At 34.5% G+C, this 16,107-nt stretch overlaps 1 protein-coding gene across 3 annotated transcripts in view; it reads right to left on the bottom strand.

The window, feature by feature from the left end:
* Nucleotides 1-16,107, bottom strand: part of LOC136027091 (conserved oligomeric Golgi complex subunit 8-like) — an 89,899-nt gene that overhangs the window by 37,324 nt on the left and 36,468 nt on the right. For all 3 annotated transcript variants that reach the window (XM_065704037.1, XM_065704038.1, XM_065704041.1), the window contains exons 2-4: nt 11,652-11,839; nt 8,388-8,663; nt 4,750-4,963 (exon numbers count right to left, since the gene is read on the bottom strand). In XM_065704037.1, the coding sequence (XP_065560109.1) occupies nt 4,750-4,963; nt 8,388-8,663; nt 11,652-11,839 (678 nt within the window). The remainder of the gene's footprint in view (nt 1-4,749; nt 4,964-8,387; nt 8,664-11,651; nt 11,840-16,107) is intronic.

Raw genomic sequence — 16,107 nt, 5'->3', positions numbered from 1 at the left:
AACAGAAATTATTACGCCTATGAGGGGCTCACCCCCTCCTAATACCTCGCTGTTTACGCTAAAGTATTTTTAGCAATTTCAACTATTTATTCTACGGCTTTTGTGATTCAGGGGCCATTCTTAATGAATTGGGACAAAATTTAAGCTTTAGTGTAAAGAGAGAGGTACTGACGAGGGGGTGAACCCCCTCATATATGTAATAAAACATGAGAATACAAAAGTTCATTACGTAAGCTAATTTATAAGTTACGTATATCTCTTACTAATAAAAACATTCGTAAAAAATTGAAAGTTCTAGTTGCCTTCCTAAGTAAACAAAAAAACGGACGGCAACTAGGCTTCCTCCCTCGCTCTTTTTTTCTCAAAATCATTCGATCAAAACTATTCGATCAAAAAAAATCTCTTAAAGTATTACGTAACATTCCACTTGTACATTGTTATTAAGTAATAGCCACGTGTGGGCTGCCATTACATCATTCTCAATAAACCAACCACGTCACTTAAGATTACCTAACCCCCAATAAATCAAGCACGGCACGCAAGATTGCTGCAAATTTCACGTATGTACCGTTATTATGTAAAACCTAATTGTGTTTTCCCCCTTTCAATCACAGCCGGGACTTCCCCGCTTTACTAACGGTCAATTATGCTGTCACTACTGCTATTTTGAACAAAATAGCTATCTCAAAACTTTTATCGGATGCATTTGGAGAAAAGAGAACGTGGGGTGGGGGCTGCTTGCCCTCCAATTACTTTTGAGTGTTATAAATGGCACTAGAACCTCCAATTTCCTTTACAAATGCCCCCCTGCCCAAGTTAATACGGCTCTCCTCTCCTCAAACATGCATTGATTCAAAAACGTTCAGAAATTAAATTAAAAAAACAAGTTTTTTTAACTGAAAGTAAGGAGCGACATTAAAACTTAAAACGAACAGAAATTATTTCGTATATGAAAGGGGCTGCTTCCTCATCAACGCCCCGCTCTTTACACTAAAGTTTTTTAATGTTTTAAAAAGAAGAGTTGAGAGAAAGAGTCAAACTTTAGCGGAAAGAGCGGGGCGTTGATGAGGAAGCAGCCCCTTGCATATACGAAGTAATTTCTGTTCGCTTTAAGTTTTAATGTCGCTCCTTACTTTCAGTTAAAAAAACTTTTTTTTATTTAGTTATTATTAGGATTCGCATTTGTTTAGCCTTTACTATAACAATGAAAATCAACAACAATGGTAATTATCATAAAACATCACGCTAAGAAGAATCAGAAGCCGAAGGAAAACACGTGCTCACAACCAGCGACACCAAAAGCACAATGATAATATAAAAATTGGAAAAAAAATAACACAAGAACTATTAATAATAATAAAAAAGATAAAATGAATTTGACCCCCCCCCCCGTGGGCGAATTATTTATTCCCATAGAGACGAAAATGAAAAACAGCAGAATCAAATGAAAAACTGTCAAAACTGAAAAAAAGATGCGTCTTATATAGTTGCACACAATAATTAAGTGATGTTTTCATTTCGTAGAAAACACTTTAATTTTCTTTATTTGTTTCCATGATTTGAAATTAGTTTATTTAGTATTAATTGCACATTTCAAGTTAACAAATAATACGATCAAAGAATTCCCAAAATTACCAAAGTCTGTGCCCATTTATTATTTGAATAGGGCAAAGATCGATACCAAAATTACGATATAGATTGTTGTCAACAAAAATCAAAGCATTAATTAGCTAACTTGAAGAAGTTTGTCTAGCTAATTTGACAAAGTCCATTATATAATACACTTAAGAACATTTGCTATACTCAAGCACCATCATCAACAAATTACAGATAATTTATTCCAACCATATCTTAATTGCATTAACATCGAAGCCAGTGATGAATCTTCTAAAAGTTTCTCTATACTTTGCTTTAGGGTTACGTTAGCTTAGCCACTGAGCAGTTCGGTTGTTAGGTTTTTTTTTCAAATTTAAAATCGTTGACAAAATACTGACAAAATATTGTCATCATTCCCTATATCTAAGAACACAAGTCAACATGCACAAACTGAAAATAATTTTTCAACTTGAACATTTAAAATCCAAGCCAGCGATGGATTTTCTTTTAAACATATCTCAGTCATTTGTTGTCAGGGTTAAGTTAAGATGGTCACTTAGCAGTTCAGTTTTTAGGCATTTTTTAAAATATTATCTTCCCAAGACCGTATCAAGAAAGGGTTAGGGTTTAGAAACTCCCCCCCCCCTGAAATGTTGGTCTGACTCGTAAAAACGTACCAAAGTTGGATATAAACATATTTTTATGCGTTTTTAAGGTTTTTGTGTGACCCCTCTCGTGCCACAAAAAATCCTGGATACGGCCCTGCGTCTCTCTGATCATTTTGAAAAATGAAAATACAAAAACAAAATTAACAGGAAGGCAAAGTCGCTGAGATGCTCCTCTTTTTGAATGAACATCATAGGGAGATAAAAACTGCTTCAATGCTCATTAGACTAGACTGAGAATGAGGAACTTTTCAAAAATTAGAATGTGTTTCGAAGTGCATTCAAATTTATCGACTTTACATATAATTTCAAAACAAAGTTTTGTCTAAAAATAAAAAGAAAAGTTCTTCGTTTTTTATTTATTAGCGTATGTAAATTATCATAACGCTATACATAAAGGGACTTTGCATATACAAAAAAGTCCGAGCTGTTCATGTCATAAAAAGTGGAATGCCAAGTAGATCTTTTACATTATGCCTTTTCAAAATATACTATTACTACTACTGACAACTCACTGTAGCACCAAGCCGCCTGAGGCCAAAAGAGCAACGCACGATCCTCCTCCATCCTAATCTATTCAAAGACTCCGTCTTTACACCCTCGCAAGACTTTCCCTTAAATCTTTCTTTCCGAAATACCCCCTTGCCATCCACAGACAAACTGCTTTCTATTTAGCTTCAGACGGTTGGCCGAAAAGGTTGGACGGCTGGTAAACCATAACCTTTTAATTTTTCAATATTTTGTCTTTCAACATCCCAATCTTTCAATTTGAAGATTTTTCAAAGCTTCCGCAGTTTTCAAAGCGAAAATTTTTTAACCTGCTAAAGAAAGTAAAATAATGCTGAACTTTAAATGATCCTTTTCTTTTAATTATTAGAAAACAGAAGTCTAAATTGATTTTTATAGAAATATTAATGACACCAAGAATGTGTGAAAAATTAGTTTCGGATTAATTTCGTGATATTTCGAGTTAACCCAAGAACGGAAGAGCCCTCCGCATAAGTGCCTATCTACCACCATATACAAATAAAGAGAAATAATAAAAAAAATATTATGCCCACCAGGGTAGAACATTTCAAAAGCAGATTCCTGTCAAACTTGTCACGAAGTTCTGTGGTAAACTAGGATCCTGTTCATAATTATGTTGTTTTTAGCGTAAACAGCAACCTCCAGAACTATAAATGATGACTAACATGATCAACTCATAAAAGTGCAAACCCCACTTATTGTCGATAACTGTTCCCAATCAAATCGCTATTTTTAGTCACCAGTGTCAGTCACGGTTGCTTTGAATCTGGCAACCGTGCTTCCTATGTCATTGTGAAATTCCGTCCCAGCCAAGATTAGCCTAAATTGTTATTCTGTTCGAGGTTTTCGTTGAGTGTTTCAAAAAAATTATCCAGTTCTTTCTTTATAGCTATTTCTTTTCTGTCACCTGCTTATTTTTTATATTATCTTCTGTTTTTACCTCTCTTTTCTACCTGCCTCGTCTATTTTCTCTTCCTGATTATCAGCAATTTGCCTCCCCCTCCTCTTTTCTCTAAAGCTTCAATTTTCTTATTCAATGTGATGGATGGTTTCCGTATGTCCACATCCAATAGTTTGGAGAGACGACCGTTTTAAATACAGTCAAGGATACATATATTTAAGTATTAATGGATAAAAGAGGAGCAAATTCAATCTATTACCAAACATGCAGGGAAATTACAAAATTGGGGTAGGGTTTTGAATATTTTTCTCATAATGTACAAATCAGTTAAACAAGCACGAAGTAAATAGACAAACACAGTTTTTAAAATTGAAGTGAATTACGATTAAAAGTAAAACAAAAAAGTTTTTAAAATAGGCGAGTTAAAACACTCTAAAACTTTTCACTAATTGTAGAAAAATTGATAATATGACACACTCAATTTGACAAAGAATTAGAATGAGAAATCCTATCAGAATTGTGATGTGACATCGAAAATGGTGAAGTTTGGTATTGCTCTCTCACTTCGTTTGTGTTGTTCAACAGTATCCCTTAAGCAGCCTCATTACTATGAGTCTTGGGCATGTCAGTATTTGACCACTTTTACAAAAAAAAATTCTAGGGGATTTTTTTTCTTTTCTTACAATTCATTCTTTTTATATTACAATATATAATATATTATATATATATATAATATAATACATTGTAGTATATTATATAAACTCCAAGATTTTTACTTCATTCTACTTTGTTTAGGATGATTATAACACAGTCTGCATTAAGGTATTTGGGCAGATGTGAATAGGATTTATATTAACATATTTTTTCTTTACTCTTCCTCTGCTTTTCCGAGGACAAACGGAAAAACCTTCGAAAACAGAAGATCCAGGTTAATACATCATCATTTATTACTCAAGGGATATCAAAATGTCTCTTTCCGAAATCCCTAGGTTTCAAAAAGGATAAAGACAGATGCTGGGAACAGTTTCTCATTTGAGCTATTGATCAATGGAGACTTACTAGAATCGGACTGAATAGAGTCTAGTGTAGACTGTAGCCAAAAGTTACGTGACTGTAAGAACTTGAGGCGAAGTTCAGCTTCAGAATAAACTTCTAATCGTCGAAGATAACCTATGATATGGATACACTGGGAAAGCTGGATCGGACCTCTTAGCTGCGATATCAAACTTGACAGCATTGCCAATCGCTGCTCTTCAACTTCTTTGTAAATTTTCTAAAATATGAATCATTGAAATATGAAATAGCGAAACATTTGATAAAAACAAAGAAATGTAAAAATAATTAAGAAAACAAAAAACGAGGGTGAAAGTGCGAGACAAAAACAATTCAAAGAGAAATAAGTTATCCTTTTAGGGCAGTATGCAGAACCGGGAAGGGAACCTTTTGGCACGGATTTCAGACTTTTACTTTTCTTCAAAGATCCCATTTCCATATTTTTTTTTTTTTTTTTTTTTTTTATAGATAAAGCGATTACTCTGGACAGTACTTGCAATGCCCTGTCATCATGAACAACGACTTTTACCTTTGAACAATTATAAAATGTATATTGTGATAATTGTAGATGTTTTTACATACAGAATAGATACAGATCATTTATATATTTGAAAAGATTTGATTATGACTCAAATCCTTTTAATAGTACCTGAGCACGACGAATAATAGGATAATTTAACACTTCTTCCATAACCTATGTAACATCATACAAGTTAACAAATCTAAAGCAAAACCGGAAGAAATAAACGAAAGAGGAGAGAGAGAGGGGGGAGGAGAGATAGACAGAGAGAAAGGGATAGAAAGAGAGAGAGAGAGACAAATAGACAGAGACCGTGAGAGTGAGAAAAGAGAGAGAGAGGGTAGAAGGGAGGGAGAGAGGGGAGAGAGAGAGGAAGGGATGGAGAGAGAGACGAAGGAGAGAGAGAGATAAAATGTGTGCTGTCTCATCACTGTAACTTCTAGCTGCGTCAAGGACATCGCAGATTTTTTCTTTTCTTCAGCGATTTGTATTTGAGCATAAACTGGACATACAAATATTCATTTTGTTCTACCTTTGATTATGCTTTACTACTGAATTAACGAACTAAATAATACCTGCAGTGAAAAAACTCATGCTATATTAAGGATTGTAGTCATTCATTCTTCCTAGCTTTTTTAAGTGTAATATTTTCTGAAAAGGTAATAAAATAGAAGCTCTTATATGACTGTCGGAAGTTGTTACCATGGAAACGTTTACAAACTTTCGAGTTGAAAGACCTTTATCAAGCTTATTTTGCCATGTTTCTTTTTTATTATTTAATTAATCAATGTTGACCTAATACTACACTTAAATCCTAGCCAAATATTCAGCTAACTCGTGTATATGCAAGTTATTATCAATGAAGAATTGACTTGGACACTGAAGGCAATAGATTTGAGGTAGCAAGATGGCAAAGTGAAATAAATACAAGAACTAATAAATAAGAAAACTAGAGCGCACAGAGCTCCTAAAGAGACAACAAGTAACCCTTAAGGGGTCCACAAACCATATGGTGAATTTCTAATACACATGTAACTACATAATGGTGTAGTTATGTAGTTAGTGACCTCAGAATTACAAAACAAATCGAATATAACAAGAATTTTGCTGTAAAAAAAAGTTATGAAAAAAAACCTGTGTATGAATATGCTTTCTAGATATGGATTGAAGGAGAAGGCTAGGGAATTGTAACGACAAGCTCTTTGCTTCCAGTAAGTTTGGGCTCTCAAAGCCTCAAGACATAGATCTATTAGTTTGCACAGAAATAAAAAATTAAATGCAATGACTTTAATTCACATATGGTGCATGTTATATTGGACCATGGCTCTGGGTGTTCTAAAACCAAAAGGCTACGTGCTCTGCAATTTTCCATGTAAAAACATCCTGCGCTCAAACACAACATCAGAATGGCATAGACACAGCTACACACTCCTTCGAAAAAGCCCAAGGCTACTAAACAGTTCATGATAACGGACAGTTAGTAAGGAGCAAATCGGCCCGATAGTTACCAAAATTCTAAATAAAATGAATTTTGATAACTATCAATGCACCAAAAGAATTGGCTTTATATGCTGATTCCAAATTCATAACATTCATTAAGTTTAATATTACTCATCAAAAGCTACGAGGCCGAGGATATTTGCCTGATTTTCAAAAGGGGAGAAACAGTCCCTAAAGGCTAAGGGATCATAATGAAAATCACAACATCAGAATCAACATATCACAGAACTCTACTATAGAGGTTTCAAGGTCCTATCCAGAAAAGTGTGACATTTTGTAATTTTTTTGCCAGAAGAAAGATCATGGATGCGTCTTTGTTTGTTTTCAATTTGTTTTGTTTTTTATTGTTGTTGTTTTCCCAAGGTTTAACTAATGGTCCTAGAAGATAGGGAGGGGGCTCAGTCAGAAAGAAATCAAAAGTTCGAATGCCCTTCTTAAGTGACCAAAAGCATGGAGGGTAACTAGCCCCTCTCCCTTGCCTCTTTTCCCTCACAAAACTCGATCAAAATTTTTAAATAGCCATTTGATTCAGCATATTTGAAAGGTTCAATAACTACAGTTATGGAGATGACATGATCCCCAACAGTCCCTGGAGAAAGGGCTGTAGGTCATGCACTTTGCTCGTTGTTAACATATAGTATTTGTTACCTGGAAATATACGGAAATTTTTCGGGAGAATTTTCTGCGCGGATAAATTTTCTGTGGAGAGGAAAGTTTTCGGGGGACATTTTCCAGAGTAATTGTAATTAAATTTTAATGAGAAGTACTCTTAAAGAACTGTAAGACTTCAGCGTAAATAAAAAGGATGAAGAAGGGGCAGTCCCAACAAATACGGAATAATTTCTCTTCGTTTTAAGCTTCAATGTTGCTCCTTACTTCCAGTTGAAAAAAAAAGTTTTGTAATTTATAGTTTGGCAATGCTGCCATCTCATTGGTGGAGGAAAGTATAAAAGTTCTGTTTATGCATATCTTTTTTTTTTTATGAAAATCATTTTAATACATTTTTATACAGTGGGTTTTAAGGTATATCTAATGGTTCAAGAGCTAATTGGATGGGCGTAAAAGGTCTAAATTATTGGTCAATAGAAACTTTGCATCTGGAATGTTCACGTTCAGTTTCGTAAAGTGGAGAGGGGAGGATCAATCTCCTGACGCTCCTCAAAATGTTTAACTATTTCATATAATTTATAATATTGCTCATGTAACTTTCCTATTTTATTTATAAGTAGCCCCTCCTCTCCCCTGAAAGTAATTCTAACGTCTGTACCTTTATAAGAATAAAAAAAATGAGCCGTCGTCCTAGATTTTCAAAGCACCTTTTTGAGTTTTCATTGAAAAAAAGAACCTTTAAAAATTCTTGCCTCGACTATTTTTCGTGAATACTGCTCAGAAATTTGTTTTTCAAATTATCAATAATGAAATTCAATGTATTGGGTTTTTTAGGGTACTGGAATTAGCAAGCTGCTATCCCGACTTTTAATGTCTTTCGATCTCGAAATTAGAAAACTATTGCCCCGATTTTAGATCCAAAAGAGCACAGAACAGGGTACCGAAGATCCGATTTTAAGGAGGACCTTGTTGCTAAAAGTACTCAGCATAGTATAAAAATTAAAATGGTTCAAACCTGTGCAACTAGAATGTTTCCAATTTTTGACTCCATCTTTTTCACTTCTTCTGCTAAATGCAGAGCATCTTCAAAAGCACCGTCACGAACAAACTTCTGCATAGTTTGTGGTACCTCAAGCAAATCCATTATTTGTGAATGTTTTGCCAGAGTTAAAATTGTTTTTCTTCGTTTTTCTTCTGAATGTTCCCATTTTTTGGAAAATTGGTGGCAGCGGTCAGACAGAACAGTTAAATGATCCGACAAGTTGTGACTACTCTTCGTAAGATTGCAAAGCTATAAAGAATATTCGATTGAGAGGTTATTGTATAAACAAAATCAAATGGTATCCAATCCCAGGCTTTAATCTAGAAACTGGATTAATAGACTGGATAATGCCTACACAAATAGATACTTTCTTTCCAAGTGATTAGCATGCTAGGTTTGAATGCTTTTTCCACAAGAACAGGGGTTCGAGTCCTGGTTATTTGCTTTAAAACGGAGTCAGTGGCATAGCTCTGTAAGCCTAGCCAGAGTCGACCCAACTCTAAATGGATACCCGAAGAAATCTCGCCATGATAACAGGAAGGGTGTGCGAAAGCACAGTTTAGCTGGCCCCCAGCTCCCGCCTTGCACTTCCTGGATGAATGGCCATAAAACAAAGATCAGTACCGCGAGTAGGGACAGTAAAGCGCCGTAATCTCTTTTTTCTTTTCTTTATCTACACAAGATAAAAACAAGAAACATGCATCACGTGGGAAACGGGTCTAATTTTTTTCATTGTTGAAATTTCAGTTATATACCAGAAGATATTCATGATAACGTAACATAAGAAACCTAAAAATCAGTATATAGATAAAAATTTATTTGCCAAGGGCCAGCAACATTTTTTACAGGGAGTGGGAACCACACAGACATATGTTAGACAGAGGTTTTGTGTGTTTTTTTGAATTCTAGAAAAGGTTGCTATTTCTTATTTTATTGATCTTCTAAGGAGAATGGAGAGGGGGGAGAACGAGTGCCTAAGTATTTCAACTAAGAAGGCGGAATATCCTGAGCAAAAGTTTGAAAAAAAGTAGTTTTTTGCGTAAAAAGGATTATGTTTTACTAAACGATGAAAAAAAGTTGAAATTTTTTCGCACCTATTTGGTTATATCCTATTCTGGTGAACTTATTTATCTTTTATTGTTTTCGATAATTTAATTATATCCCCCCTCCCACCCTAGATTTCTCAGACCTGCCCTCTAGATATAAAAAAATTGCAATTTTTCTTGAAAGTACCTCTTTTTGGTTTTTCCGTTGGATAAAAGCAAAATCGACCCCCTTACCAAATAAATAAATTGAAAAAGATATCTGACCTGACCTCCTATCTCCTAAAATTTGTTCGTGAATGTACGTTACTGTTCTATAGCGAAGCAATTAAGATATCAAAAATACATGAAAAAGGCTAAAAATGAAAAGGGTAAAAAACTAAATAAATAAACCGTTCCTGCACCAAGTCTCACAAAAGAAGATAAAAGAAAACATCAGAAAATCACAGTTCACAATTCGAAGCTAAATTTAATTTCAAACTAGATTGTTCTTAGTGTAGCTTGTTCATTGAATATGAAATGATGCAAAATAAACAAACAGAAACTTAAAATTAGCTGCTTGAACATCTGTCATCTTAATTTCGTAATAAATAATAAAAAGAACAGTTTTTTCAACTGAAAGGAGGATGAACATTCAACTGAAAACAAAACAGAAATTGTTCCAAATATGAGGGGGACGGACGCCTTTTCCTCAATCCTCACTCTTTACGCTAAAGCTTGGCTTATTTGTGAAACTTTTTGCATGTGGATTTTTTTTTCTTTATGAAACTTGTTGTATTTTGAATTATCTTCATGAAACTTGTTGTATGTTGATTTCTTTTTTCTTGGCGGAACTTGTACTAATTTTTTTTTCTTCGTGGAACTTTTAAACATGTTGGCTTTTTGTTCGTGAAACTAGTTGTATATTAATTTTATTTTCGTGAAACTTGTTGTATGGTGATTTTGAAACTTAATGTATGTTTACATTTTTTGTTTTTGAAACTTATTGTATTTTGATTTTTTTTTCTTCGTGAAACTTTGTCTTATGTTGATTTTTTCTTCGGGAAAGTTCTTGTATGTTGGTTTATTCCTCTTGAAACTTGTTTTATGTTTATTTTTTCTTCGTGCAACATGTTGCATGTTGATTTTTTTATAAGTGAAACATGTCGTAAGTTGATTTTCTTCGTTGAACTCGTAGTATGTTAATTTTTTTCGTGAAACTTATTGTATATTGATTTTTTGTATTTTTTTATTCTTGAAACTTTTTTATGTTAATTTTTTTTTCCTTTTGGAAGCTTGTTACACGCAATTTGTTTTGTACGTCCAAACTTGTAGTATGATGATTTTTTCCTCACTGTGAAACTTCTTTTATGTTGCTTTATTCCTCTTGAAACTTGTTTAATGTTTTTTTTCTTCGTGAAACATATTGCATGTTGACTTTTTTTAATGAAACTTCTCATATGTTGATTTTCTTTGCAAAACTTACTGTAAGTTGATTTTTTTTTTTTTCAGAAACTTTTTTTTCATATTGACTTTTAAAAAAGGTAATTTCTGATTCAGCACACCCTACTGCCTGAATACACGAATTTATTCCATGGTTTAACAAGTTTTCTACGCAAATTCGAACTCCCCCTACCAACCTCAACCTCAAAACTGGTATCTATGATACACCTAGGTGGTAAATGCTACATGCTTACAATAAGTGAATCGGTGAGAGAAAGAAAAATTACTCTAGCAATTCGTTTCAAAACAGGCCCTTTTTAGCAAACTTCCTAAACTAATTAAGCTTTTACTTCGAGTGTAGCACAAAGGGTACAAACTTTATTTTAGGTGTTTGACTCTTAAGTGTACTCTACTTCATTTTTAACTACTCTAACATCTACTACTATTCCTGCCACAAACTCGTCACAAAATTGAGCCAAACGTCACAAACATTATTACTCCATCCCACCTTGTTCTTCTGCTTTGATCACCTCCCAGAAAAAAAAAATTCAAAGATGTACAGTCTTTTTTTCTTATAATCTCATCCCCGCCTAACTCGGATTGTCCAACCTTTCTCTTGGCCTTTTAAGTAAAATATTTTTAGTGTTCTGAGTTTTAAATTTTGATACGTAATTTCAAAATACAACGAAAGACTCTATTAGTTTGTTCTTCAAGATGATCCCCAGTTCAGTAGATGTACAAACAAACAGATAACAAAAGAGAATGAAAATACCTCTGAGTCAGCATTATCGAGTGCATTTCCAGTGCGGATGAAAATCTCATAGTTTTGATAAGCAAGCTCCTGTAGACGGTCTGTCCTTATCCTTTTTTCTTCTGCTAACCGGTTCTTCTCTGACAAAATTTCTTTCAAGTTAAAATTCTTAATACTTTCTTCATATGACGGTCCAGACATGCTTCTAACTATAAAATAAATATTAAAAATGAACGAAATCAAATTAAACTTTAGTAAGTGTCCAAGGAGAGTGTCTAACAAGGCAAGGAGGTGTCCAATTAAATCGATTCGTTGATTTAAAAACCACCTTACACGATACATATAGGCTTCTAAGTTTCCTATTTTCGAAGATCTCATTTTGTTTTATTTGAAATAAAAGGCCGCATCTCATATTTTAATGAAAACGACTCAGGAAGTGACACAATTTAATTTCATAGATGTTTGCCTACTGGTCACATTCCCAGAGGCACATCTACTTCATTAGGCCTTTGAAGTTACAGAAGACCAGCCACAACCAGGAGAAAAAAGTATCGGTAGTTCTAGCCCGAAAATTGCTCAACATAATTTCGTGAGCCATATACCAGAATAAAGCCATGCTAGTTACATGCCACAGTTTATACAGATGCTTCTCAGAGATCTTGAAAAAGAGTTTTATCGTCAAAAGTTAAGAGACTTAAGAACCAAATTCTTACACTCCTAGGCACTCTTCCGTTATGGTAGAACAATCTGTATTTGGCGATGTGAACATTCTCATCAGGAACAACCTTAAAGATGAATACAATTCAATTGTGCTTTAGTAATTTAACTTCTACGAGACAAAGACATAACCAGAGAGAGCCATCTTTACTCTATCTACGAATCCCCTCCACCTGTTAACAGAAAAGCACTTATTTGTCATTTAGACTAAAGGAGTTATTATTTTTTGTTGACTAGACAAAGGGTGTCGAAAGACAGGCATTAACAAACGATAGCATATACTCGTTTGTGAGGATAGAAAAAGAAATTTCCCCTTCTTCCAAACTTAAGTTTCAAAGCACCTTTCCCCTCCCAAGAAAAAATCCTGAAATTTTCAGTTCAACCCCCGAGACAAAAGATTAAACATATTGTATTTATCAAGTAACGCACAAAAAATTGCTACTTTTTAACACGCTAGCGTCAATTCACAAAAATTTTAGAGGAAGGGAGGTAAAATGTATTTCCTAAATCTAGGGACGGGGCCAATTTATTATTTTTTAATGCTGATACCGGAACAAAAAGCATTTTCAACTAGAATATCCCAAAAACACTATTCTTCGAAATCTAGAAGGAGGGGGAAGTTTAGGAAGCAAATGCCCTCCCTTGATTGACGACACTGTCGTAATGAAGTCTTCTTACTGTATCTAATCTCTAAAAATGTGATACACTCGCTTGGCTTTATGCTTGAGACATAAAACAAGCAGAAAAAATACTCTTGTGACCATCCTAAAACCAAATACCTTGGATAAATCCTCCGGACGAATTGTTAACCTTTCTATACTATCACATAATTGTTTTCAAATTAACAATTTGGTGGTTGTCACGAACACTTACTAATGGCATATAATGTTACGGTCATATAATGAAAGATAGTAAATTATCTAAATGTTAACTCGGCATCATCAACCCTTCTTCCTAAACAAAGTTCTAGTTCCTTTCTTGAAGACATCAGTTTGAAATCCTGTTACTCATCTCTGGTTTGTCATTTTTTTCTTAGTAATAAAGGAAATATTGCAATATGAATTTTAATTTGTATTAATTTGTATTATTGCTATGAAATCTAAAGATTTCATAGCTTTATGGCAGCACACAACACACTTTGCTTCCCAGCTGATAATAAAGCTAAGTCTTAGGATTGCCAAAACTAGAGAACAAGTAATATAAGATTCTCCTCAGCGGTGTTGATTAACAAAAATGTTTGGGAGGAGGTCTACTTTTCAAAATCTAAGGGGTAAGTTCGACATTTTGCAATAAAAATACCAATGCAAACAATTTTCAATGAATGTACACCCCAAAAGTATACTTCCATTTTTTTTGGGGGGGGGGAGACAAATATAGAGACAACTGATGTTACTAGTGCTCATGACTCCCTAATGATTTTGCTTAGGTAATTTTTTTATAGTCATTTACTTTATAGGAGGTAATACACGACATTCGTGTTTTAACAGCAAAAGTGGCAGTCGCGAATATCAGTTCGGAAAACAAAGCTGGCTTATTGGATCAGTCAGTGAAAATTGTCGCATATATCGACTGAAAAAGCAAAATTTTTAAACTAACTCCGCATCAATTGTCCTAATAAACTTAAGTGAGTAAACTGGCATTATTAATTAGGCCTCAGTTATTATTGTGGGAAATTTTCCAAAACACTGTTAATGAAGTTATTACTATTATTACTAAAAAAAAAGGTACCGCACCAGATCACCTGTAATCAACAGGGCTTCACAAGCTTCTCTTCCATCCCAATGTATTCAAAGCTTCAATCCTTACTCCCTCCCAAGAAGTTCCAATTGCCTTAAAATCCTTCCTTATACCAACTTCCCACCCCATACGGGAACAACCTGCTTTTTCTTTGGCCTCAGATGGATGACCAAAAAGAACATCTTTGACAATCTGTTATTCTTCATCCGTCAGACTTGTCCTAGCCATCCCAACCTTTCTGACATTATAGCTCTAGACAATAGAAAGCAACCATATTTTTATTACAGCCTGTGGTTTCACACACTATGAGTCAAATGGGTACTTAAAACTATCCATAGACAATTCCTCCTGGAAGGCACTAAACGAAGTCAAAGAGACTAAAGGAATTTGGAAGGGGATAGTGATGTTAAAAGGGCTAAAGAAGGATCAAAGGGACCAAACAAAACTAGGAGTGTCAAAAAGGACTAAAGCAAGGCTGAACGGAGTGAATAAAGTTAGAAAGGGCCATGAAAGTTAAGGGGCCAAGGGAAATGGAAGTCTAAAGCAGTTAAAAGAAATTAGATGGAACTAGGTGAAGATGGAGGGGACCAAGAACGCCAATAATTCTATGGATATGAAAGGGGACGAAATGAACTCAAAGGAACTCAAAGAATTTGGAACGAAAGAAGAATTTTGGAAGGCAGTAAAGGAAGCTGAAATAAATCGAACATAGTTGGGAGTGTCAGAAAGGACCAAAGGAAGTCCAAATGAAGCAAATGAAGTCAGAAGAGACTATAAAAGTTCAAAAGAAATAAAAAAATGGAAGAAATCACAGAAAACCATAAGGACTAAATGAAATCCAAGTAGATTAAATAAAGCCTGAAGGAACTAAGAAAGTCAAAAGGGGCTAAAAGTATTTTGAGGTGACTGAGGAAAAACGGAAAGGAGTAACAGAGGCGGAAGCGACTAAGGAAGTCGGAAGAAACCAAAGCAAGTCGGTAAAGAAGAAAATCAATATTAAACGAGAAGGAAGGAGTTCCAAGAACTAAAAGTTTTTCAAAGTTACAGGATTGTCGGAAAGCTCAAAAGGAAGCTCAGTAGTATCCCCACAAGCACTTAGACGGAGCCCTATACCTTCGAATCCCTGTCCGAGCACTTTTTTTTAAACTTCACCAGAGGCAGGCATTATTAATTTTCTTCAAGATGCAAGTGATTTTTATGTAATAGGGAATATTTTTCAAAAAGATACAGAGTTTCTTTGATTGTTTAAAACAATCAAAGAATCTTTTCACTTTTCCTGGGTCTATATCCAGGGACAATAGTCGTTTTGGTTCTCGTAATATTTCTTTCAGCATATCCATTGAGTTACGAGATATACCATAATTTAAAAAACTTGCAATGAGTTCGTCAATAGCTTAATCAGGGTCTAAGAAGTACATTTGACGGTATAAAGGTGGTTCAAAATCACCTTGAGTGGTTTTGATGGCTGTGCCACCAAATTAATCCTATGATAAATTTGTCCAGTTACTTTGCAGCTAAAAAAACTTACAACTCCTGTTGGTTTGATTATCACTTACATTGAATGAACCTAAAGCATCTGACAAAAAAACCTGACCTGAATAAAAACAACCTGAATTCAAGTTTTGGATTCGTTTGTGGAACTTTTTAGATAGCGAGAGTAATGATGCTTCACTGTTTTTATGACACCCATAGCGACTGCTCTTTTCTCCCTTTAATGACTTAAGATGACGAAGGAGTTTAACGAAGACCCCTCAGGGCGAGACACAGATGCATATTACGTAATAAGGCTTGTTTTCTAGAAGATAAAGGAGCGTTTTACGTAATAGGAAATGTTAGAGTCAACTAGCCAAGCGGGGAGGTTTTTTAAGACATTTTTCAAGACGTTTCAAGAAATTTCAAGACGTTTTTAAGACATTTTCCTTCAAAACGTTTTTCATGACATTTCAAGACATTTTTCATGACCCTTTTCTTCCACGCATTTTTCTTCAAGATTTGTTTGGTTGTTACGTAATATGGAATGTTT

The sequence above is a fragment of the Artemia franciscana genome, chromosome 5, assembly GCF_032884065.1.
Source record: "Artemia franciscana chromosome 5, ASM3288406v1, whole genome shotgun sequence".
NCBI classification, from domain to species: Eukaryota; Metazoa; Arthropoda; class Branchiopoda; order Anostraca; family Artemiidae; genus Artemia; species Artemia franciscana.
Note: the sequence above shows the minus strand (reverse complement) of the source record. Positions and strands in the feature narration are given on the sequence as shown.